Here is a 26430-nt window from a genome sequence, read left to right as displayed (position 1 = left end):
AATTGCGCAGTAACATCTCATTCTCGCTCACTTGCAACATTTTAAAGCGTGGCTCGTCATATTTTCTAACGCCTAGCTATAATGCTCATTCCATGTTTACGAGTTGAATGTGTACTTTGCTCAGTCTCAGAATATTCTTGCTCATTAAACATTTGAACAGTGTAACATTTTCTTAGACTTAGAGGGAACACTGACCACAATAAATATGAAGCTATACTGTTATTTGGAATGGCCGTAATCTTTCCGGCTTGTCATTGAGTTCTCAATGTATTGCACCCTGGGTGAGGTGCATATATTATTGAACCCTTTATTTGAGACTTGAAGTTTGGCTTCTGTATAGATGTTATGACAACTATGTGTCTCAAGTTACAAGTTTTAAACTTGTATTTCACTTTGTTTTATTGATTTTCAGGAGACGATTTTGACATTGATGTCATGAATGAGTTAAACGTATGTTCTGGTAATAAGAAGGGAATGTTCCGACTGAGAGTGGCCTGTGAAAAAGCGAAGAAAACATTGTCCGCTTCAAAGCAAACCAGGTATTTAAAATAAATAAAATTAAAGATATACTCTATTATAATTTATGCTTTTATTATACTTACAACAGCATTCATTACTTAAAATATTGCGAAAGATATAAACGAGTTGTGCCAGATACAAAACTTTATCAACTTTTAGGAACATACAAGGGTACAAGTTATAGAAATCAGTACACACATAACTACGATGACGTCACAGAATAAAAATTTATTCTGGAGTCGTTTTGGGGGAAGTTTTGCATATACCATAATTCCTCATTTTGCTTTTGTAATATTTGAGATTGTAATCAGATGGGGATAAAAAATTCTAAAAAAATTTCAACCGGAGTCAAACATATTAACATTGCTTTAACACTTTCGATGCCAAGGACGTATATATACGTCATTTGGCGCCAACCGTTCCGTGCCATCAATGCAAAATGACGTATATATACGTCATTCGAAAAGGAAAAAGTTTAATAGATAGAAGAAGGTCGAGTTCAGGTATTTGCCGTCTTTTTTTCTTCTCTCTCTCTCTCTTGTTGTCAAGTTGGGGAGAAAGAATGACGTCGTCAGCCAATCGCGTCATTCAAGAAATACCAAGATGGAAGGAGGGTCTGCCATGAAGTAAATTATCAACTTATTTAGCATGGCCGAGGTACATATTAGCCGCAAATTATCATCAAAAATTTGTACGAGACCGACTGACGCCAACACACGGTTTCAACTTTTTACGGTGAAATGATTGAAAGGTGTGAGGAGAGATGATAATATTATCAATCATGTTACGAAGATGTAGAAAAACATTACTAAACCGGGAAATAATTCGAATATTTTTATATGCATGATCGTCGTCTTATTGGCAGGACGATGAAATGATTCAAAATGTTGGTATTTTTGAACGTTTTTTTAATTTTTTATCATTTTTGGGTAACGGATTGACGGACATCTGCAACGAAAGCAAATTTTATCGTCCTGAGAGGTGAAATGTTACATTTTGAAATAATAAAGTGAGAAATTGATATTATTCAAAAATATTCAGAAATATATATTTTTCTACTTGTCAGTGAGATATGATCCGAGATATAGTAATTTAGTGGGAAATATATTACCAACAACACAGAGCCCCTCGTATGCTTTCAGCTCATATTGAATTACTTCCGTAGCTATTGTATAACCATAATTATAGCAAAATATGCAATCCTACGACTTTGTGTCGGATGAACAAGTTCAATAAGCAGCCATGGCGTACTGATTACGTAGCTACGCAATAGCGATCACGTGTCTGGCGCCACGAAGACGGGACTACGTGCAGTCGAGACGACTTGCGTAGCAAATTGCGTGAGATGACAATTTCGGAAAATCGTGTTCTTGACAGATCAACTGACGAATTTCGATGAAGCTTTAAACCTTTTTATTATGTCAACTTAGAGACACCGGATGCGTATAATGAATATTGAAATTGCATTTGGAAATACTTCATTTGCACGCCAATATTAGTTCAAATATCCACACAAATAAGTATTTGCTCGCTATAAATACCAGATTGAATGAAATGTTTGCCGAGGCAAGTAAAGACTTCGAATTTCATCGTTTACTGACTGAACCCACCAAATCTGGAAGCGCCCGACGAAAACTCAGGAGCAATACTAAGATACAAACGCACCTGAAATGTATTACGCATGTTTCGGTATTATCCGACACATCAGTCGTAGGTGAAAGAACTCACCTACACATGCGTATCTTGTCGGAATTGCTCTCTCATGCTATTATAACATAAGTTGGAGATAACTTGTCTTGATCTCTCATTGCGATAAAGATTCAATTCGAACATTTTATTCAGCAATCAGAATCATTTTATTTTACGAAAATATCAAATTTGAACAAAGAAAACAAAATCGTTTACTAGCATAAAAATATATCCTTCATTCGCTATATATTCCAATAACATTAATAATGGCCAATTATTGTCACTCACAAGGACAACATATTGCAAAATAAACAAAGTAGTCACATTGCATATTCATACAACTGTAACACATATGTATCTCTATGACCTCGTCACCATTACAATACGTCGAAAGTATTGAAATCGGCCTCTTATCTTGCCATAGTAGTGCGAGTGATTCAACAACTGGATACATTTTCAATGTAAAAATAGATTATGGTAATCCAAACTTGGAACAACTTCCACCCGGCGTCACAAAAACTTCGAATTTAGTTTTGCAACTAATGGAAAGTCATCTGGATAGAGGATATCACGTATTTGTTGATAGGTATGTTGATTATTCGGTATTGATAAGACAAATTAGATAATTTACGTCTCGGCGCCATACTGCGTTCTATTTTAGATAACGAATCATTGTCGGATATATCAATCAATTGCATAAACTGTTTTATCACAACCAATTTTTAATAATAATCATTTTTAATTTAGACTCTATAACTCTGTCGCATTAGCCGAGGAATTGCAGCGAAGGAAAACATCGATAACGGGAACAGTCATTGTAAACCGGAAGGGACTTCCAGTAGAAATAAAAACAAAACTAAAGAAAGGGGAAATCATCTCACTACGAAAAGGACAATTACTCGCACTACTATGGCAAGATAAGAGGCCGATTTCAATACTTTCGACGTATTGTAATGGTGACGAGGTCATAGAGTTACATATGTGTTACAGTTGTATGAATATGCAATGTGACTACTTTGTTTATTTTGCAATATGTTATCCTTGTGAGTGACAATAATTGGCCATTATTAATGTTATTGGAATATATAGCGAATGAAGGATATATTTTTATGCTAGTAAACGATTTTGTTTTCTTTGTCCAAATTTGATATTTTCGTTTAATAAAATGATTCTGATTGCTGAATAAAATGTTCGAATTGAATCTTTATCGCAATGAGAGATCAAGACAAGTTATCATCAACTTATGTTATAATAGCATGAAAGAGCAATTCCGACAAGATACGCGTGTGTAGGTGAGTTCTTTCACCTACGACTGAAGTGTCGGAATGAACGATAACTGATGACACCGCTGGGTTCGCCCCTTTCCCGATGAATCAAAAACTAAATACGAGAGGGAATGAATAGGAGAGAACTCTCTCGTTTTCACCTTGGCACGGAACGGTAAAATTGAAAAAACTGATCTTGGCATATAAAGTGTTAAACCTTTGGCAAACAAATTCCAACTCCATGAAAATATGTTTCGCCGGCAGAATAGATACTACATTTTGATAAGTAGTTATAAACCAAGACGGGTATGAGTAATCTAGAAATTAATAAATCGGTCGCGTTTAAAATATTTAGCAAATACGTGAAGCAACTGCTGAGTTGTTCAATCTTACCTGACACTACTCTAACTCCTAATATTTTGCAGACTCCAAGCCGATTGCATTGATGGGAATGAACCTTACAACAGAACATTTAGAAGATCCGAATTTGAAGAAATAAATAAAGATAGTTTTGAAAGTATCGAACAAGTTCTTCGCAATGTTTTAACAAAAGCGAAGATTGGCGCCAACCAGGTGAAATATATTAATTTTATTCAATTTCGTTTTCGTAGCTTAAAACGCCATTTAGATTCTCAAGACTTTTGAAAACTCACTCGGAAAAACCCGGAACCGCTAACTGTTCCGATATAAATTGTCAATTAGAAATTTCAGAACCGCCCTGCCCTTGAAAATTTCAGGCTGAGCCCTTGTTCAATACAATATGTATCTTTTTTAAATGCGATCTGAGGTATCTGGCATATGTGTCAATTATGTGTTTGTCGCTAACTCTACCGTGATATATCTTCCCGCATTGGTTAAGGTTGGCCATGTAAAAATTGCAACGAGACTCAGATGCGATTGTTACTTTAACAGATTGACGACATCGTACTCGTCGGAGGTTCAACACGAATCCCCAAAATCAGAGAATTTCTTCAAAAAATTTTTGATGGAAAAGCGTTAAACAGAACCCTAAATCCGGATGAGGCGATTGCATGTGGTGCTGCTTATTATGCTAAACAAGTCTTTAACAAGGCTAAAAGTAATGCGCATTCCGCTGCAGAGGTACGTTTATATATACATAAACGTAAAATCAGGTGTTGTAGAGCCCATAACATTCAGTTTTTTTTAATTGAAGTAGAAAGACATAGGTCCTATATAGTTTGTGTGCTACAATAATAATAAGGCATTATGTCGGAGCTAAAAAGTAGTTAATTTTAAAAAGTAAAAATGTGATATGAAGATACGCATACATGTGCTTACTCAGAAATTTACAATTCTTTAATTGAGGACACAAATACCATTATTATAAACTGTCTACTACAATAATATAAATTGATTATGTGAGAGCTAAGAATCCTATTTTATTTGCTATAAAGTACAATTAACTGTAGCCCAGCTGAGGTAGTCTAAAATGTTTTGAAATGAGACGAATGCAATCAGCTAATCTACGTAACGCAATTGCATAAACATAATTTTTTTATTATTTTAGAATGAAGACATGTTGACTTCGGAAATACGTGCAATGGTAAGAGCCAGATTTTATATATTTTAAACAAAATCTTGACTATGACTAAGCATTTCGAAAGTCAAAGCAAAACTATAACGTACGAACGACTCTGTGATTGCACGCCGGGTTCCAACCCTGATTAATTTGAGTGACACGTGATAACCTCTATTCGCGCTTTTTATTCAACAAAATTTAGAAGAAGTTTTTTTTTTGTCGTTATATGGTTTTATTCTGATCGAATGAGTGAGGTACCAAAGCAAATCTTATGGGCCCTTCAAAACAATTTGAAGATAAATATTTTTAAACTATATAAACTAAAAGGTCAAGTATCGTAAAGCCAAGGTTCGCTGTAAATAGAGCTATATGAAATTCCTGATGTTGAATATTACCAACACATGCATTCTAGATTCAGGAAAACATGGTTTTTAATCAAGAAGACGAGAAAGCGAGACAGCTTAATAAAGCAAGAAACAATTTAGAAGCCTACATTCACAAAATAACGCAACGTGCAAAAGCTTCGCCAAGTACACTCGACGAGGAACAAAAGCGACTCATCGTGAAAGAATGTGATGCAACTATAACATGGCTTGAAGAACATGGAGATGTAAATGTGAACAATTTCTTATATATTTAGAGATTAAACTCTAAAGTAGAACTCTGAACGTTTTTGAACGCTTTATCTATCGTTTGCCGAATTGTTTCCTTGGTTGGGTTAAAGTTACAGGTCTATTCACAGTCTATATGAGAATCATGATACCAGAAACGTTAATGAGGCTAAAATAGCACTATTTCCCTAATTACGGACCAATTTCTTTGGAAATACCAACATTGGTTGAATATGGAATGTTTCTCGCAATGTTGTCATTTCTAAATTTATATGTCGCTCATATGCTCATTTCACTCATATTTAGAATGCCACTACAAATTATTTGAATTCAAAGAGAGCGGATCTTAAAACAGCATATGAGAACATAAAGTGCAGACAAACTCCAAAGGTACTATGACTCGAATTATTATATATTATGTAGCATGGTGATTAGTTCACTGATCTAACGATGCTGGCATTTTTCTTTCAGCATTAGTTATTCTTGGGTACTTGATTCCAAACGACAACATTAACGCAGCATTCCGATAACAATGGTATAGGACAGGTCGTAATGTATTTGTAGTTGTGGATTTTACATTATTTGCGCATTAGAAAAGAATGTGAGTTAGCATTAAGATCTTTTCAATCGATCGTTCCGATCATTTCGTTTGAGGAATATGTTTCCTAATAATGATACAGCCCTTGATATATATTGAGTGTGACTTTGAGTGTGACTGAAAGTAACTTTTGTTATCACAAATGCCAAATTTTTTTGTATTTTCAGAATGCGATGCCTCAAAACTCCCTTAATCAAACCTCTTCCATCTAAGATTCCTGTCCCAATAACAAGAGGATCCATTTTTACAAGATTTCCGTTTTCTGATTTCCACATTTTCCGAATGGTGGACCGAACCCATTCCAAAAGAACTAACGTCGGCCGAAAAATAGAAAGAATATGTTGGGCTAAGAAATGCACAACATACTTTCTTCTAGATTAAATATTCGAGACCGTGAACTGCTTAGTAAACGTAACACTTTAGATTTAAGGACAGCAATGAGTTAGTATTATATTGCATATTTACGGTATTTATACTGATAAGATGGCCAAAGTTTAAGATAGTCACAACCAAATGAACCTAAAGCGTTCATGTAATTGTTGTATGTGTTTTATATTTCAATTGATTCCTTTCATTTTCCATTCATCCATTTCCATTCATTTTGATTCCTTTAATTCAATTGATTCCTTTCATTCCTCCAAATTTGTCTAATATCCACGAGGTTTTTTCGACCACTTTTTGATGGTGGAATAAATCTATTACGATAAAATATACAATGAAAATTGATTCACAAACAATTCATAGACCTAGAATAGAAGATTTCAGCTTTAAAATAAAAAAGCGGAGCACATGTTATTTATAATTTTTTTGTCTAAGAAATGTCTCGAATTTTAGAATGATACACTGAATAGCGGCAAAAAATTCGCTAAAAAAAAGAAAATAATATTCGTCCTGTTCACATTTATAGTGAATTAAAATTGTTGACTGGTCTGATTAATTCAAGAAATTATTTCTTTATCGGCAGCGTGGAATAATTTTGTTATTGTCTGTAGGCCCAGTTTCAGCGGCTAAAATTTTTGAGAATAGATCTGATTAAGTAAATATAAATCTCAACAATATGCATGGTAATATTTTGTAAACCACCGCATGTGGGATGATAACCATAGATTTTATAATTTATATTGCTATTCTATACTTTCCGAACTGTTCTCTTCAAATATTTTTTTAGTCGTTATACTCGTTTGACTGAGAGTTCTCGTTCGTTTTCTGTCAGTGTATACTCTACATCAGTGGTTCTCAAACTTTTTAAAATGCCCAGTCTTTAGATCATGCTTATTGTTAAAAGATAGATCGCCACAACAACTTGGTGAATTTTGTTTATATAAAGATTTTGAATGAAAACATCAATCATGTGAACCACCTGTTGGCGAGTAATGACACTTTTTATTTTTCCTCACACGTAATTTCCAGCCTGGGGGGAAATAGGTCAAAGCCTAGGTTTAATTAGTGAACAATTATAATTTCGATATCTCTAATCTGTTAATTCAATACAATATTCGGTCAGTAAGTATTCACCACCAACATCCTATGATCAATCGTTCCATAAATCTGCATTTCGAACAAAAAGGTATAGCAATGATTTTACCTGTTCGTCTTTGTTGAAGTTGACACAGACTATGAGTGAGAAGTGAATGTTTTTTCAAATTTAAGAAAATTATGAAATGTTCATCACATTTCCTCCTGCGGGATCCGATATAAACCCGGAAATTCGCCGCAATTACGCGTTTGTTAAAAGTGCCCAATTTTTTAGTGTATAAAATGGCCTTTTCTGTCGCACAATATTCAATCCAATGACGACGACGAGAATTTAAAATGTCCTTTTATTTTATTTTAATTGTGTTCATGGTAACTCGCGGTTGCTTCGATGAAAGCATTACTGCTTTAAAATGGCAAGGCAATCTTGGACTATGATGAGATGAGAATATATTGCCCGATTATATTTAGTTTGGATACATATTTTTTGCGATCTTGCGAATTTGTTATCGCCGTTAGAAAAATCCTACTATCTGCTATAAATTTCCAGAAAGTGCAACTTGATTTAGTACTTATTAAAAATATATTTTGAGTATATTAGTATATCAAAAATACACATTTATCGCCTTGTTTTAATATTAGATTAATTGTGATCATTTTAATCTGCGGACGTGTTGACGAAATAAAAGCAATACTACTCAGAAATCATCATGACAATGCGTGGACACAAAAATGCGTGAAAGTGTCTGACTATATTTTGTTTTGATTCGTATTTTTGTGAATTCGACAAATCTGAGCTGTTCGTACCAATGTGGAGGCATCCTGAGGGAAAATTCAAAAAATCTTGAGGAATTCTGAGGGAAAATGCCCTGGTACGTATATTACCGCACACCCGAAATTTTGCGATTCGTAGTGTCTAAAAAAGCGTTTTTAATCGCGGACCATCATAAAACAAAACTTAAGGTGTTCTCCGTTTTATTTCTAGTATTTCCGCTTTTCAATTTAAATAATTTGGGTTACCACCCTTGACACTCAGCATCAGAAAAAAAATATATTCCTCGTTGTTCGAACTCGCGAAACACCATTTAGGTATCTATCGAAGCGTGTGCAGACTCGTGTTTTCGTCGGAAATCCGTAGATGAATTGGGAAATACGATCGTTTGATTAAGCGCGCGCAAGTGACCCGTCGCGTCACTTGTTACTAAATTTTCGAATAGTAAATTTATATTCTAATAGTTGAATTTTAGAATATATGAGCAGCCCTACTTAGTAACCAGTAATTATTGACTCGATTAATGTTATGTGAATGAACTTGCTTATTATGTTTTATGTAAATTCTAACTTAAATCGTAACTTGGCTGATAGTTAAGTTTCGCAAAAACGTTTGCGACCCGCAGTAAATTTCTGGCTCGTTGCGGACTCATTCAAACGCTCCGCGGACTCATTTGAGACCGCGGACTCGGGTTGGAAAACACTGTTATAGACTAAAGTTTTCGGGTAACAATAAATGATTCTTAGTTGACCATTCATTAGTTGAAACTTAAGGTTCCTTTCAACTCGTCTTCGTTAACCTGTACCATTTGAATAACACCAATAAACTAATGCGATTTTGAAAGAAATAATTCAGTCAACAATTAATTCGTATTAAATTTGGCAACCTTAAAACTATTGGTAAAGTGGGGCAGGAATTTTTTAATTGTTTATGCTTATAGTTATTTTTCTATTTTTTTGTGTACCAAATTATTTATTCCAAGTTTTCTTATATATTTTTATTTTATTCTATGTGGTTGTGTGTGTGTTAATTTAATATGCATATGTGAGATAACACGTACCACTTGCCTTTGGCAAAACCTTCCAAATCACATTTTGTACGCTTTAAACATTACTTGAGATTTTGTTTGCTATCCTGATTTTGTAATCAGTTTGTAATCTTGGTTTTCATTAATTATTTTATCATCTTTACATTATGCTGATTATGGAGATGAAATAAACGTTTACTTATATATTGTTACAGTAATGATGTTAATTATTGTCAGCCACCAGACTCGGTGATTGGGCATCGTGCTTAGCGCGATTAGGAATACGGTTCGCCTGCCCACGCGCCTCTCATTGCGCTGGGTTGTTTCGTTGGTTCGAATTCCGCGGGGGATTATTATGTGCGAGAAGATTGCCGGACTTCTCACCGCTGGAGGCTGGTATGCGTATTCAATTGACCCTGATCGGTTACGGTCTCCCTCACTACCAAGATCGTGTATCTGAAAGAAATAACTGTTTACCTAATACCATACCGGTCATGGACTGGTAACCGGATGAGATGCTATAGTACACAAATGATTAATTAAGTCGTCTTATCGGCTTCTCGCTGGATCGAATTCCACGGGGACAATTATGTACGAAGGATTGCTGGACTACTCCTCATCGCGCCTTAGGCTGGTTTAGTAATTGAGTAACTGCTGATCGGTTACGGTTTCTTTTGATAAAGGCTATGTATCTTGATTGATCTATTCGATAAATATATCAGTGGTTACTGCTTGTTACCTAACTTGAAACAAGTCAAAAGCTGTCAAGGCACTGCTAGATATGGAATTCAAAAAAATATCCAATTCAAAAAGACAAAGGCTAGTTCCCTACCATAAAACAAACTTTTATTATATATTGACTGTACCCAATACCACTAATATAAGATAGATAACAATTGCTGAGCTCGAAATAAAGTTTGTATATGTATTCATTTTAATGCGAGTTAAATCCATGTAATATTTTTATTATAAATATTGTAAATCCTATGAACTATAAAAGTCTTTACTCTTCTTCTATTCATTGCATGGTAGTATCTGAAAATAAATATTTGCTGAAGTTTTAGTCGTGAAGCTAATATAACAGATATTACAGCAGAAAAAGCATAAGTTCACCAAATTTGGTTTTCAAATATTGCATTTGTAGTGTTTATACAGTGCAAGAGACGGTTAGGAATTAGAGGCGAATAAAAAAAATTAATTCATTTAAATTAACAAAATTTCATAAACAGAACAGCACTTATTATACAATTAGTGATGTGCACGTCCTGGCGTGGTTGAATTATCAGAATTCAGACCGATTGATGAAAAGTTCTTTTCCTTCAAATTCGATGAATAAGTTAGTTCAAGATAAGTTGATGATGAAATAGCAGTGGAATAGAAACCTAAATTTTCACAATATTTATTTATGATTTAGGTTTGAAACATTTTGCTCGCACAGTAGTGGGAATATTTCCCCACTCGGGAATGTCAGAAAAACCAATTATCTCACCGCGGAAATCGTACTTCAGGACTGACTGTGTTTACCCTCTTCCATATCTGTACCAAAAAACTGTAACGATATAAGAACGGTAGCATTGAAAGTGATGTTTGCGCCCATTGGAGTAGGCGGAGAATATAAAAGTTAATCCTTTGAAAATAACGAAATAATAGTAACACCAGAACAACCAATTATCTCACCGAGCAAATCTCAGTTCACTGCTGAATGTGTTTACCCACCACCGAGAAATCAATGTTTTGAAACTGTAACCATATACGTATGGTAGCATTAAAAGTGGTGTTGTGGCAGTGATTTTCCTCCCCCCCCCCCCCCCCCCCCCTAAGGAGAATGTTAGTGCAGTGTTTCCCAGCCGGGGAGGAATTCTTCCCCAGAAAAGTCTTTCACTGGTAGCATTGTAACTATGTGTTTGGATGCAATACTAATATATTTACTAACTTAGTATCGCTGTAATACATAATTAGGCAGACTTTACATTCTATTCGCAGAAGTCGAGTGCGAGTTTCGCGTATCACAAGCTATTGACTTACAAAAGATTGGACAACAAATGAAACAGACTTTTTACGACTAGTAGGAAAGAAGGGAGGAAGGGAGAGTTTGAAAATAGGGAATATTGTATCAAAAATGTTATGGGAACCACTGATTTAGTTAATTTGACCAAACTCAAACACCTTCGTTCAAGATCAAGAAAAATAAGAGTAAACGAGATTCAGCGTTCAGACAGTGTTGTTTATATGTCGATGGAAATGGTTGAAGATATAGTCGGTCAAACAAATAATCATTTCTTTCAAATAATACCATTTTATTTAATTCCTAAACTTTCACTTTAGTTAATTAAAAATTAGTCATGGATCATTTGGATCTTTTCCTATACTTAATTATTGAAGATATAGGGAAGGAATATTGGACTTGAAGCATTGGTGGATCAGCATGGCATTCAAAATACATTTTCCAGATACATCTGATTTCAAAAAATACTGGTCTTTTTATAAAGCATCACTCGACTAAATGTTCATGATATTTCGTGATAGACTTCTGATAGCCAAAGATTACCGGTTCACAACAACGAAATAAAAGAAAAACGAGTTCTCACCGGGAATCACAAAGTATTCAAACATTGAAATGTTCAGAACAAAACAGGGATCTTATTATGAATAATAAATAATGATCGATTTGTCAATCATATCAATTACGGTAAATTTCTACACGGAGTTAAGAGTCAGGATACACAACAACATATGAATATTTCCTGTCATAGCAACATTCAGCTAGAGTTCTGAGACTTAACGGCTGGCATGTTGTGCGCAAGCAAATATAATTAGGAAATCGGAATCCGTTGATAATTTCCTGCCTTTTCGAACATAAGTACAAAATGAACTCAAACATTTCAATTGGATGTGTGCGATTAGAACGATTACAATATGATTCAAAGGGTTCTACTGCTATTCGGCGTGATTGGGTAAGCTGCAACATCTGATTTTTGTGTTTGATAATATGAATATGGATTATTTCACTGTTCTATTCAGATGATGCTGTTTTGTCTAAGGTCCAACAAGATGTATCAAACTGCTTTTACTATAATGATTTGAATGTAAATTTAAACATGGGACTCTCCTGTAGGCAACGGGAAACGTTCAAGATAGTTCCGTAGACCTTCATTGAATACGAACCATGATATCTACAATTTAAATATAAGTTGATAACCGAGTTTGGAAACAACATTATTCTGTACCATTATAAAAATAATTATCTCAAGATTAACGTGCTCTGACGTAAGAATAAAAAAGTGAAAAGAAGAACGAAAAAACAAAGAGTTAGATTTGTAGCAGTTACTTACACGATTCATACTACGTTCTTTTAATTACGGAAAAATCAATGTTCAAGCAATCCTGTACAAACCTCATGTGCTAAAAAGACAAATTTTCGAGGATTTATTTATCATTATGATTCACAATTGTTGAGGCATAAAAAGTTAATAAATATTTCATTTTTACAATATGATACACAGATAATTGTCTGCTATATGCTTCCTTTGTAAATCTAATACTAACACACATATACAGTATTAAAGCTTTTCTTTCGATAGGATTTCATAAAAAGTTCATTTATATTTCCAAATTTTCTTAAATTAAATAAATTTATGCTTGATTTTTACAGAATAGTTTCCTGTTTTCCAGCAGCAAATGAAAATGTATTTCCCGAACCAAGTAAGATAATTTTTTACTTCTATCCATCGGAATGGTTTCGTTTGCGATAAAAATGTTCAGACTCTAACACATGTGCTATGGCGCTCTAACCGTTTCTGTATACAATGCCCAGAAGAAGTCTTCGTAATGTTACATAGTCATATAATTCATCATTGATTTTACTACTGGAGAGTTTTATTATCGTTTTGCGTTTTAAACCATAATTCAAGATGTTGGTAACTATTATAACAGACATATGTAAAACAGCGAGGGATAAATCAAAATTTTCAAATATTGTATTTTCAGCGTTTATAATTCACTCGCTAATGCTTTCTCCTGTGACGTTTGCTGAAAAACCAGGTTTCGATATATTTATTTCAAAGTAGCTCAGAAATGAAATAGCAAAATTGCTTTTTTATACTTCAGAAGAAACTGTTCTGAAATAGTAAAAGTCTCATTTATAAATTTATTAAATATACGTTATCTTTTAGACCAAATGGAAGATATTGTTCTAAAGCCGACAGAAGCCTTCGAAAGACCAGAAGGTATTATATAATTTTAATCAACAATAGTAAAAAATATAGTAATAAAAATATTGTTCCATACTTGAATAGAGAAAGTGTTTCTGACGTCATAAAATTGATATTTTTTGATCAAATATATATAATTGTTATTGAGAATAGTGAAAGGTATTACTTGTATTATTTTGAAGAATAAAATAAAATTAAAACTGAAAACGATGTTTTTGGTCTCATTATTTTTATAATGTTCTTGTATTTATCATATTTTAGCTCGAATTGAAGATATTGTACCAAAGCCGACACGTCACTTTGAAAAACCAGAAGGTATTTCACAATTAAAATAGTCAAAAATCTAATAATAAAAATACTGTTTGATTCTTGTATAGAACAAATATGTTTTTGAAGTCATAATAGTGTCATTTTTTTAAATTTTATATAGAAATTAATTATTGGAAACAGTGATACTTGTATAGAACAAACTTGTTTCTGAAGTCATAATAGTGTCATTTTTTCATTTTATATATGAATTAATTATTGAAAACAGCGATACTCGAATAGAACAAATTTGTTTCTGAAGTCATAATAGTGTCATTTTTTATTTTATATATGAATTAATTATTGAAAACAGTGAAAATAAATATTTATAACTAACATGGAATTACTTGTTTTATTTCAAATAAATGGGTTACGCTGATTTGAGTTTTTAAATTATATAGAAGTTTCACTTTTCATTATATTCCTGTATTCTTTATGTTTTCCGCCCAAATGGAAGATATTGTGCCAAAGCCTTCTTCTGTGACGGCTCTTGAAAGACCTGAAGGTCTTACCCGTTTACAAGTGAAATAATCGAATATTTAATATTGAAAAATACTGTTTCAAACCTATATAGAGAAAAAAACTGTTCAATAAGTCATAGAAGTGTTATTCTTTGATTTAATATATGTTGGTTATTGAGAACATTGAAAATATTTAAAACAAGCATGGTAATACTGAAAATTTAGGAATTAGTTTAAATTATTTTTTGCGAATTATTTCTCTTGTCAGTTATCTTAATTTTGTCTATCCCCCATAAAGCCCAAAAGTCTAATTGCACGGCCAAAATCTAATGTCGATATTTACAGTTGCAGTTTTCATGTTTCGCTTTGGTGGATAAACACAGTCAATTGTGATCTGGAATCCGCCCGGTAGGGAGTTTGTTTTTTCTTTCGTGAGTTTGGGTCAGTAATTCAGTTTAGATATTTAACTCGAAAATGAAAAAAAGACTATTAATGAATGGTTGTAAACATTAAGTCGATTAAAATGTTTTAAAAATTTTATTATTTTCAAAATCGGCCAGAAAATTCATTTTGTTTGAAAGAGCTATACGAGACATTCCAACATTTTCTGTAAGCAACAGTAATCCACCAAAGATCTTCAAATTCATTTTTGATATTTTCACTCCAATATTTAAAGTACAAACAAAATGATCTGTGACTAATTAGTAAAAAATGAATATAAGTTTAGGAATGAAATAAAAACCAAATTTGGCTAACTTGCGCTTTTTTTCTGCAATATCTGTTATATTAGCTTCGCGACTAAAAACTCAGCAATTATTTAATTATTTTCAGATATTACCAAGCAATGAATAAAAGAAGACTGAAGACCTCATAGTTTATAGAATTTACAATATTTATAATAAAAATGTTACATGGATTTAACTTGCATTGAAGGAATTAATTTTACACATTAAACCTTTATTTTGTGCTCAGCAAATATTATCTATCTCACAGTAGTGGTATTGAGACAGTCAATATAAAATAAAAGTCTGTTTTGTGGTACTGAACCAGGTTTATCTTTTCGATTAGATATATCAATTTTTTGAAAACTATTACAATATATTGCAGTATTCTGACGGTTTGACTTGTTTTAATATAGGTAACAAGCTTCCACTAATATCTTAACCGAATAGATAAATTGATAGACATAGCCTCCATCGCAAGTAATAATATTCATTCGAATTGACGTTCGACCTGTATATTAACACCCGGTTGATGGCGCTCTCAGCTCATATAAACTGAAAGTGTATAAGGCCGGCAGAATATGGGCGTGCTCAGAGCAGATTCTAGGCAAAATAAATTCCGGATTCGGAAACTTATCTCGGAGGAAGGGAAAGGGTATAAGACGACTTAAGCATATGATATACCATGGCCTCTTTCCGAATACCAGTCCATGTCGAGTATGGGATTACTTAATCAGGTATTTGCTTTAGATACACGGTCTTGGTGTGAAGGAAACCGTAACCGACCAGTGGTTACTTTTTACGTAAACCAGCCTACGTCGGTGAGGAGTCAAGCAAAATTTGAACCAGCGAAACAACACAGCGTTATAAGAGGCGAGATGGGAGGCGTACCGTATTCCTAACGCTTAGCATGGTTCCCAATCACCGTGTCTGATGAAAGACGATAACTAACATCTGTAATCTTAGCACAGAATAGAGATGATAAATAAACAATAAAAACAAAGTATTGAAACTGATTATGGAATCAGGACAGCAAACAAAATCCCAAGTAATGTTTAAAGCGTACAAAAAAGAAAGGTTTTGCCAAAGGTAGTGGTACGTTTTCACTTCATTATGTTATGAATATTAAATTAACACACACACAACAACAGAGAATAAAATTAAAAATATATAGCAGGAACTTGGGATAAATTACCTCGTAAACAACATAACTAGAAAAAGAGTATATGCTTTTAAAGTGAAAAAATTTCTGCCACACCATACTAATGATTCTGTAAGGGTTGCTAAATTTATTAGGGAGTTAATTGTTGACTGTATTATTTCTTTCAAACGCGCATTATTTCGTTGGTGGTATTCAGATGATACAGAGTAACAAAGACGAGTTGGAGTGATGACACCTTAACTTTTCACTAATGGAAATTCTACTAAGAATCCTTTATTGTTGTCCGAAAAATGTCCGAAAATATATTTAATCGATTATTTGGGTCCGCGTCGATTTATTGCGTTCCAAATAATCTTCTCAGTACATCGATAAATTTCCTCCGATGACAAATATGATTTTAAAACATCACCATCGAGTGAAAGAAATTCTTTCTCATCTGTGATTTGGGTAAAGTTTTCGACCAAAAACTCATCCACCGCTTTTTCAATTTCCTTGCAATCAAAAGTTTTAGTAAATTTAAGCAGTTAACGGTTTCAAATATTGATATATATAGAAGAAAATATGTTATGTATTTCTTAGACTAATATATTCATTCAGTCGACATTACTTCTTTTGGAATGGGATCCGTCCACCATCCGGAAAGTGTGGTATTGGACCGGGGAAATCTGGAAGCGGAAATCTTGTAAAAATGGGTCCTCTTGTTATTGGGAAAGGAACCTTCGATGGAAGAGGTTTGATTATGGGAGTTTTGACGCATCGACACTCTGAAAATACAAGAAATTCAAGTATTTGTCATAACAAAAGTAGACTTTAGTCACACTCAATATATCAAGCAAAGGCTGCATCATTATTAGGAAACGTATTACCAAACAAAGATATAAACGCTAACTCACATTTTGATCCAATGCGCTAATAATTGCAAATCCACAACTCAAAATAATTACGACCTATTTCATTGTTAGCGTAATGCTGTGCTTATGTTGTCGTTAGAAATAAAATACGCAAGGGTAATGCTGAAGAAAATTGTCAGATCGTTAGCACAGGGTATGTGTGGTCATCTTATTCCACCCATGCACTCGAGATAGCGCTGTCGGGCCACTTTTATTGTGCTCTCACGAGCGTAAAATGTTTATGTCCTCTGTTCACATGCCATCAACTAAGATTATACATATAATATATTTGTATTTCACTGATTAATATACTTTTAGACATTTAAATACAAATCATAGTTTTAATTGCAATTACTTATATAAGAAGCACCGCGGAGACCTATCTTCATACGAGGTTGTCTGCATTAGTATGATCATTGTTTTTAGTTGACTTACATAAAATCACAACTCTAATAATAATTTTCCTCAATTAATTACTAAAGTATTAGTTGTTGAATTTTGCGGTTACAATAGAACTTTTCTAAATATAGGGTGTCCATAAAGTCCTAAATTTTTTAAAAATTGCAAAAAGAATTTATCGATACCATATATTGTTTTGACCCTTACAGATGTATCAAATGAAGTAAAAATGCTTTAACAGTTACTGAATAAAAAACAACAAACCTGGTTAACATATATTGAAAACTGACTTCATAACAAAATTGAAATTGTAAAGAGACTTATGTATGTACATCCCGTAGTATATAATATTCATATTTGTATTTCAATAAACCTAGGGTCACCAAGTAGAGCTTTTTAAAGTTTCCTACAATGCAAACTTTTCGTGGGAGGGGGTATACCCTTTTGATGAGTGTTGATGTGTTAGTCATTGAACTGTATGTAATTATATACTTTTTTGCTCAATGCTGATCAACGCGGCTTGTTTTTGGTTCCTAGTTATTTATGATAAATACAAAGATCTGTATTTTACTATATTGTATCACAATAGTAAATATTGTAACATTTTTTCTGTCATAAAATACTAAATCATTTTAATTAAACAGATCTCATAAATGTAAAGTATGCATATGGAGACAAAGGTCGAGAAAGCCACATCAATAAATATAACGAAAGAATTGTCCAAAACCTATTTTTAGTTGATATGCCAGTCACAAATTTTGAATGTAATATTAATTATAATACTTACTTTCAAGTTTTTCGATTCGCAGTTCAAGTGCAGAATTCTCAACTGAAAAAAGTGTAATGACAATCTCGTTATGAATAAAAAAAAAAAATTTGTCTATTGATAGAATTTTTGAATAATAAGTTTTTTATTAATATTTTTTTTTATTCATAAAAATGAAATCTTGAAATATTAATTTGTAGGATAGTGGACAATCACAAATGAGCACAATTTCCAGTCTTAGCTGAGGTTATGAAAACTCAGAGCTGAGAGCTCACCAAGGTATACCAACTAAGGCACTTTTACACAAAAATTCAACGCGAGAATGAGAATTTCAGACCTATACTTGAACTCAACAATTAAAATTAGGTTTTTGTTTCAGACGAATTAGAGACAAAACGATAGAAATTTTATTTCGTTTAATAGGCAGATAAGCTTTGTAAACTTGTTCTTGTTGAGGACAAATTAGAGATATGAACGAAACAAACCTCAATTTGTTTAATAGGCTGATAGGATGTATAAACTTAAAAATTTCTACTGCTTCGGGATTCCAAGGTATTAATATGGAAAACGATGAAAATTAAATAAATCTAGTTCACCCACTTCTTAGTGAAGCTAATTTTGCATCAACCATTTTGATTATCTGGTTAACATCGACTGACTTTCCTGGAGAACCTGAACTGCCTCTGTCCCCTTTTGGGCCGGTACTTCCACTACTCCCAGGAGGTCCTGCTGACCCCACGGAACCTGGCGAGCCATTTTTACCCGCTGATCCCGTTGGACCTTCCGGCCCCTGAATTCCTCTTTTACCAGGCCTTCCTTGCTTGTAGTTAGGACGACAGCAATAATCCTCGTTCCCAGAAACACACAAGTTTAGAATTAAAATAATGAATGCAATACTTATCAACTTAGACATTTTAGCAAAGAATCTTCACGTATCTTTCCCACAAACTGGTACTATTATTTACCTACAACAATAAAAATATGCAAGGAATCACAAACTTTATCTTATAAAACATAAAACTTTATCTTCTTGTAGACTTTTATTTCGTCTCTTCACAGGTTTTCGAAGATCTAAACAAGTATTATTTCGTGCCAGAAAACAATATGCTAATGAATATATAAAGATATTTTTTCTGTGGTATTTCGATACCGCATTTGGTGCCAGTGGCTTACTTTATTTTATTCGGTATTATACAGAGTGGATTCCACATAATAGAAGCTCAAGTATTCGCGAATAAGATTTGATTGTCAACCTTCATTATTGTCTCTCCCTAACATTGCCATAATCCCCACTAGTAAACGTAATATGGCCTTTATAAATATATTTTCACATACCGCTCAATATGTTAGATTATTGCATAATTTGTTGGCTGGAGTGATATACCAGCAGTGCAGAGACAACAAATGTTGGATAAAAAAAAATTGCTGGGCGTCGTTTGTAATTAGAAAAACAAATTTACGCTACCTTGCATATAATTGACCAAATAACAAGCATTCAAAGCATTTCTTTGCTAGTGAAACGTTCATTCTTGGCCAATAGTCTTCACTGACTACAGTTCTAATGATTTTTAGTACAACAAAACATTTTCTGCAAAGCAGCTATGTCTTTATAATTAGTCCTATTAGTATCATCTAAAGATTAACTGACAGTTTAATAGATTATAAACTCATTGCTTGAACTGGAATGCTTGTAGACATTAATTCACATAAGATTTGGTGCCTCGGGATAGAATTTGTGACTGTGGCATTTAGTCATGCGACATTTAAATGTCGTAGACATAAAACGACAAACAGAATTTTGGAAATACATCTAAACGTATTTGTCAGAAATTTACATCCATTTCTGGCCTAGCCTTGAAGCATGGTAGAGGACTGGGTTGGCCCTATTATTGGTTTTCTTCTCCCGCGATATAATATGAAATATCGTATTTTAGTACGGTGAATTCGTAACGTAAACATAAATACAGATTTGTTAAAGCGTTATGTATACATGTTAATATTCCGGTTGCCATATAGTTTGTGAAATATCTGCTGGGAATATTTGGACATATTCCTTATATTTATATCGGAACATTTAACTTGCTTTGACATGGATACCTATGTATGAAAGCATCGCTGGAGTGAGTAGCCTCAGTTCTTTCAAACGTGAATCATTTTCTGCGACGAATGATTAAGTCTAAAGTTATGTAAGATCAGAAACATACTGGCTATTCGGAGCCAAACCAACTGGCTGGTTGTCTCCGAGAAAACACGGTTCGAACAGCATTGAGTAATTAGTATTTGTGATTTTGAGTGAAATTTAATGAGGACATAATATATTAGAAAACTAAAATCGGGGCAAAACGTTTGATAATGCCAAAGTCTTTCCGATCCAATTGTATAAATCATTGGAAATTTAGATTTTTGGAGATGCCAAGGTAGAATCAAGCATTAAAATGTCCAGTTAATATTAATATCAGTTACTGAAGAAACTGAAAATTCAGCGGAATTCACTTCGGTCGGGCATGCATGATATAAAAATCGTTCATGCCCAAGTCAGTTGCCAGAAAGGCATATTGTTCAAACACACTTACATCCTAACTGTAACATTTTGTGTTTGATAATACGATATGGATTATTTTACTGTATCAGTCGAAAGATTCTGTTTTCTCCAATGCTAAGCTAGATGTATTAAACTGCTTTTACTATATTGCTTTGAATGTAACTCTCCTTCAGGCAATGGAAAACTTTCAAGATAGTTCTGTAGAGTTTTTTTAAATGCGAACCATAATACCTATATAAGTAGAAGTCGATAACATATTTTAGAAGCACACATTATTCTGTACCATTATCATATTTTTACCAAGATTAATATCCCCTGACATAATAAGAAGAGAGTAGAACGAAAAACGAAATCGATAGAGCTAGGGCGGTCGGTTACGCGATTCATAATACTTGTAATTACAAAAATCAATCTTTAAAGCGTTTTCAATCCTATATTAACCCCATGTGCTAAAAATACAATTTTGGAGGAGCTATGTATTCCTTTTATTCAGCATTGTTGTGGCAAAATAATCTAAATTGGAATTTCGACGAACATGTTGATAGACAGAAGAATGTCTGTTATAATCTCCCTTTATAAAAGTAATGCTAGCAAACACTTACAATAATAGAACTCTCGTTTTTTCCGATATCATTTTATCAAAACGTTATTCATATTTTTTTACATTGAAATTTATTTGTGCTTGATTTCTACAGATTAGTTTCCAGTTTTCCAGCGGAATACCAAAATGTATTTCCCAAACCAAGTGAGATAATTTTTTACTTGTACCTTGTACTTTTTTACTTGTTACTTGTAAATCAAAATGGTTTAGTTTGCCACAAGAATGTTCAGACTCTAATGCATGTGCTTTGATACTCTAACTATTTCTGTTATTTGCGCCTCAAATAATTTTTTTTTATGTCTATTCAATTTGTCACAGCTTTTACTACTAGAGAAATTCATGTTGTTTTGCGTTTTAAACTTAATTCAAGATTTTGTCAATTTATAATTATAACAGACATATTCCAAATAGAAGGGGATAAAACAAAATTCTAAAATATTGTATTTTCCATAATTTTTATTTCATTCGCTAATGCTCTCGCCTGTGACATTTGCTGGAAAACCAGGTTTTGTAGTATTTTATAAAGTACAAAATATTTTAAAGTTGTTCAGAAATGAAATAGTCAAATTGTTTTTTTATACTTCAGAGGAAATAGTACAAGCCTAATTTTATAAATTTATTTTATATTCATTATGTTTTTAGACCAAATAAAAGATATTGTCCCAAAACCAACAGAAGCCTTTGAAATACCAAAAGGTATTACCCGATTTTAAGTAAAATAGTCAAAAATCTAATAATAATAAAAACACTGTTTCATACATATATAGAGAAAGTGTTCTTGAAGCCGTAAAATTGTCATTTTTTGATTTAACATATGTAATAAATAATGGGGGTAGTGAAAATATTTGAAACAAGCATGGAATTACTTGTATTATATTGGAAGATCAAATGGAAATAAACTGAAACTGCTTCTCTTGGATTTTGATTTTTATAAAAGTATTGAGGGTATTGAACATATTAAAAATGTGCATTGTATCCCTTGTCCTATTTTATAGAAAAAATTAAACTGAAAACGATGTTTTTTGTTTGTGATTATTATTAAAGTTTCATTTTTTCCTATATTCTAATATTTATCGTGTTTTTAGCTCAAATTGAAGATATTGTGAAAAAGAAGACGGTTGTTATTGAAGAACCAGAAGGAATTTTAACTTAAATAATATAAAATGTAATGTAAAAAATACTGTGCTACTTTAGAGCAAATTGTTTCATGTTTATTGAAGTTTCGTTTTTGGGTGTATTCTATATTAATCATAATTTATCCCAATTGGAAGAAATTGTGCCAAAGCTTTTTTCTATGACACATCTCGAAAAATTACAAGGTGGTTCTCAATGGTGATTGTTTCCTGGGTGATGTAGAACCACATATATGCTGTAATAGCAAAAGAAGTTGTGTTGGACTTTTGGAAAAAATCCGAGCAAAACACAACAAGTCACAAACCATTGTCAGGTTATTTGTTTTGAAACTCAAAATTAATGGTAGTTTAGGAATGAGTTATATTGTTATTGATTTTAATTTATATTTTTTTTTACTTTTCTCCAATCGTTTTCACTAAAGTCTTTTTATAATAGCTTTTTCCGGTTTTGAATTTGAGATCTCATTACGCAAACAAACTGAGGTTCGTCGATATTATTATACAGCTACAGTTTTACTGTTTTGCTTTGCCGGGTAAACACAGTCAGTTGTGATCTGCGATCCGCCCAGTAAGAAGCTTGTTTTTCTCATCTTTTTTTAGTGTAAGCCAGTAATTGAGTATATCTATTCCACTTGAAAATGAACAGATGACTATCAATGAATGGTTGTTGACCTTAAGTATATTAAATCCTTTTTATAAAATTCCTATTTCAAAACCCGGCCAGCAAATTTTGTTTTGTTATAAAAGAGCTGTTCAAGACATTCAAATATTTTCTGTAAGCAACACTAATCAAACAAAGAGTGACTTCAAGTCCATTTATTATTTTTCGCCCATTAAGTATATCAAAGAAAAAGTAAAATTATCAAAGACTAATTCACAAATAGGTAACAAGGTAAATGTGCAGAAATGAAATAAAATGTTGTAATTTGAAAAGAAAATCCGCCTATATCTCCAACCATTTTTATTGATATATAAACCCCACTGTATGAGAACCAAATCCCGTTTACTTCGATTTTTCAAGATTTTAAATACGGGAGTTTTTTTGGCCCAATGAGCTGAATCGATGATTATTAACATTGTTTAGTCCATTACACTCTTAGTATATTTTAAAACTCTTCATTAATTCCATAAAAAGTTTGTTTTCTTTTGTTGTCCGATCTTTGATGGACCCATAGTTCCATCTCGCACTCTGGCTTTTGCGAATATTTTAGAGTTTGTATAATTATGTATTACAGTAATACTAAGTGATTAAAGACCATTAATAATAAATGCAAACACATAGTTAAATTGCTACTTTCAAAAAGTTAAAGTCCTTCCCGGGGAAGATTTCGGTTGGGAAACACTCCGCTAACCACTATAGGCGCAGACATCACTTTTAATGCCACCATTCTTTTATCGTTACAGGCTACGTAGATATCTGGTGGGGGTAAACACATTCAGTCGTGAACTGCAATTTGCTCGGTGAGATAATTGGTTGTTCCGACGTTTTTTGATTGTGCAATTAGTGTTGTTACCGTTATGAAATTTTGGTATTTTTAAAGGATTAACTTTTCTCTCCTCCGTCTGTACTCCACTGGAAGTAAACAGCACTTTTAATGCTACCGTACTTATATCGCAACAGGTTTTGGTTACGGATTTGGCGGTAGATAAACACATTCAGTCGTAAACTGAGATTTGCTCGGTGAGATAATTGGTTGTTCAAATGTTCCCGAGTGGGAAGATATTCCCACCACTGCGCTACCATAATGTTTCCACCTTTATTCATAAATGAATATGGAGAAAGTTTAGGTGTCCTATTCGACAGCTATTTGATCATGTCAACTTATCTTATACTACCTTATTCATCGCATTCAACAGTAAAGAACTTTTCATCAATCGATCTGAAGCCTGATAACTTAATCACATCAGGACGTGCACATCACGTGTAATTAGTGATGTTACTGCTATTTTGTCATTTTTTAAGGATTAATTCTTCTCTTTTCCGACTATTATTCCAATCTATTTTTGCACTGTATAAACACTACAAGTGAATTATTTAAAAACCAAATTTGGTTAACTTGCGCTTTTTCTGCTGCAATATCTGTTATATTAGCTTCACGACTAAAAATTAATCAATAATTTATTTATTTCCAGATACTGTCATGAAGCAGACTAAAGACTCACATAGTTCATGAGATTTCCAATATTTATAATAAAAATGTTACATTAATTTGACTTGCATCAAACTAAATATTTTACACATCAAAGTTCATTTTGTGATTCAGCATATATTTTCTTATATTATCCTACATGGTATTAGAGACAGTCAATATGTGATAAAAGTTGGTTTCATGGTTTGGAACCAGTCTTTATCTTTACAACTTGGATTTATAAAATTTTGGAAAACGATTTTCATATCTAACAGTACTCTGACGGTTTTAACTTGTTTTAACTTGGGTAACAAGCGCTAAACAGTGGTATTTTTATCGAATTGATCAATTGATATACATAGCCTTTATCGCGAGTAATAACGTTTATTCGAATTGAAGTTCAACCTGTGTATTAACACCCGGTTGATGGCGCTCTCAGCTCTTATAAACTGAAAGTGTGAAGTGTATAAGGCCGACAGAATTTGGGCAGAGGTCTGTGCAGATTCTAGGCAAAATAAATTTCGCATTCCAAAATTTATCTCGGTGGAGAAGAAGCCGATAAGATGTCTTATTCATATGGTCTACCATGGTCTCTTGCCTGGTTACCATTTCATGTCGTGTACCGGGGTATTTAATCATTAATTTGTTTTAGATACAGGGGCTTGGTCGTAAAAGAAACCGTGACAGAGGTTACCTAATTACATTTATTTCAACTCCATAATCTGCATAGAGTAAAAACGATAAAATATTTAATAAAAACAAAGAATTAAAAACGGATTACAGAATCAGGAAAGCAAACAAAACCTCAAGTAATGTTTAACGCGTACAAAATTTGATTTGGAAGATTACACGGGTAGTGGAGCGAGTTCACTCACCTATGAAAATGAAATTATCACACACACAACCACAGAGAATAAAACAAAAATACATAAGAGAAACTTCAGATAAATTACTCAGTGAACACAAAAAAAAACTACATAAATAGGTAGATAGAAATAGAAATGAGTATATAATATCTGCCACATCATACTAATGATTTTGTAAGGTTTGCCAAATTTAATATGGACTAAATTCTTGACTGTAATATTTCTTTCAAACTCGCATCATTTTATTGGTATTATTCAGATTATACAGGGTATAACGATGACGAGTGGGAATGATGACACACTAACTTTCTACAAATGAAGGTTCAACTAAGAATCATAACCCGATAGCTTTAGTTTAATAAGTGAAGACAGTGCAGAGGCGGTCGAGCAATTTTGAATTGGGGTTGCTTTTTGAATACACTGAAACAGCAAATTCGTTGATGAACTATCGGACCCCGCAGGAGGAAATTTCAAGCCCCACCAGTAACTTCAATCATCTTAAAGTAATGCCTAATTTGAAATCGATTAGTCCATGATCTGCAGTGAAAAGCGATCCCTTTTCTCGATTCTCGCAACAAGAAATTATCAGAACCATAAACCATTCACTTTTCACTAGTAGTCTGTGTCAACTTTAACAAGGAAGAACATTCAAAATCATAGTTATTTTTTGTTTTCATTCTTGGAAAATTTAGTCAAAATATACGGGATAGTTATGTGGGAGTGGATAGCTGGACTCCTTGCTGCCGTA

At 33.1% G+C, this 26430-nt stretch overlaps 3 protein-coding genes across 10 annotated transcripts; 2 read left to right on the top strand and 1 right to left on the bottom strand.

The window, feature by feature from the left end:
* Positions 1-411: 411 nt before the first annotated feature.
* Positions 412-5064, top strand: LOC120343254 (uncharacterized). Its single transcript, XM_039412390.2, has 4 exons — positions 412-539; positions 3899-4046; positions 4386-4574; positions 5002-5064. The coding sequence occupies exons 1-4, from the start codon at positions 436-438 to the stop codon at positions 5062-5064; spliced, it is 504 nt and encodes a 167-aa protein (XP_039268324.2). The 5' UTR covers positions 412-435.
* A 7083-nt stretch (positions 5065-12147) lies between these two features.
* LOC144421034 (uncharacterized) lies at positions 12148-16657 on the top strand. Of its 8 annotated transcripts, XM_078111118.1 has the most exons (7): positions 12148-12448; positions 13147-13196; positions 13667-13720; positions 13967-14020; positions 14457-14516; positions 14818-14880; positions 15304-16657. In XM_078111118.1, exons 1-6 carry the CDS (start codon positions 12411-12413, stop codon positions 14847-14849), a joined length of 288 nt encoding a protein of 95 aa, XP_077967244.1. In that variant the 5' UTR covers positions 12148-12410; the 3' UTR covers positions 14850-14880; positions 15304-16657. The 8 variants fall into 8 exon arrangements, with proteins under 8 accessions (XP_077967244.1, XP_077967248.1, XP_077967247.1 ...); XM_078111122.1 differs by lacking the exon at positions 14457-14516 and having other exon boundaries at positions 12165-12448; positions 14824-14880; XM_078111121.1 differs by lacking the exon at positions 14457-14516 and having other exon boundaries at positions 12176-12448.
* Positions 16658-16806: 149 nt separating this feature from the next.
* Positions 16807-19368, bottom strand: LOC120342945 (uncharacterized). The gene is made up of 3 exons (XM_039412002.2): positions 19012-19368; positions 18433-18474; positions 16807-17120 (listed from the first exon to the last, which is right to left on the bottom strand). The coding sequence occupies exons 1-3, from the start codon at positions 19322-19324 to the stop codon at positions 16960-16962; spliced, it is 516 nt and encodes a 171-aa protein (XP_039267936.2). The 5' UTR covers positions 19325-19368; the 3' UTR covers positions 16807-16959.
* Between the last annotated feature and the right edge of the window lie 7062 nt (positions 19369-26430).

The sequence above is a fragment of the Styela clava genome, chromosome 3, assembly GCF_964204865.1.
Source record: "Styela clava chromosome 3, kaStyClav1.hap1.2, whole genome shotgun sequence".
NCBI lineage: Eukaryota > Metazoa > Chordata > Ascidiacea > Stolidobranchia > Styelidae > Styela > Styela clava.
The sequence above is the reverse complement of the archived record's forward strand: the minus strand, read 5'-3'. Positions and strand labels throughout refer to the sequence as shown.

Coding starts and splice junctions, on each gene's coding strand:
- LOC120342945 (XM_039412002.2), bottom strand. CDS start 19,324: ATGTCTAAGTTGATAAGTATTGCATTCATTATTTTAATTCTAAACTTG. Junction 18,475..19,011: donor AAAATTAGCTTCACTAAGAA/GTGGGTGAACTA, acceptor CACTTTTTTCAG/TTGAGAATTCTGCACTTGAA. Junction 17,121..18,432: donor GCGAATCGAAAAACTTGAAA/GTAAGTATTATA, acceptor TTGTATTTTCAG/AGTGTCGATGCGTCAAAACT.
- LOC120343254 (XM_039412390.2), top strand. CDS start 436: ATGAATGAGTTAAACGTATGTTCTGGTAATAAGAAGGGAATGTTCCGA. Junction 540..3,898: donor TCCGCTTCAAAGCAAACCAG/GTATTTAAAATA, acceptor AATATTTTGCAG/ACTCCAAGCCGATTGCATTG. Junction 4,047..4,385: donor CGAAGATTGGCGCCAACCAG/GTGAAATATATT, acceptor TTACTTTAACAG/ATTGACGACATCGTACTCGT.
- LOC144421034 (XM_078111116.1), top strand. CDS start 13,406: ATGTTGGTAACTATTATAACAGACATATGTAAAACAGCGAGGGATAAA. Junction 13,536..13,666: donor GACGTTTGCTGAAAAACCAG/GTTTCGATATAT, acceptor GTTATCTTTTAG/ACCAAATGGAAGATATTGTT. Junction 14,021..14,456: donor TCACTTTGAAAAACCAGAAG/GTATTTCACAAT, acceptor TTATGTTTTCCG/CCCAAATGGAAGATATTGTG.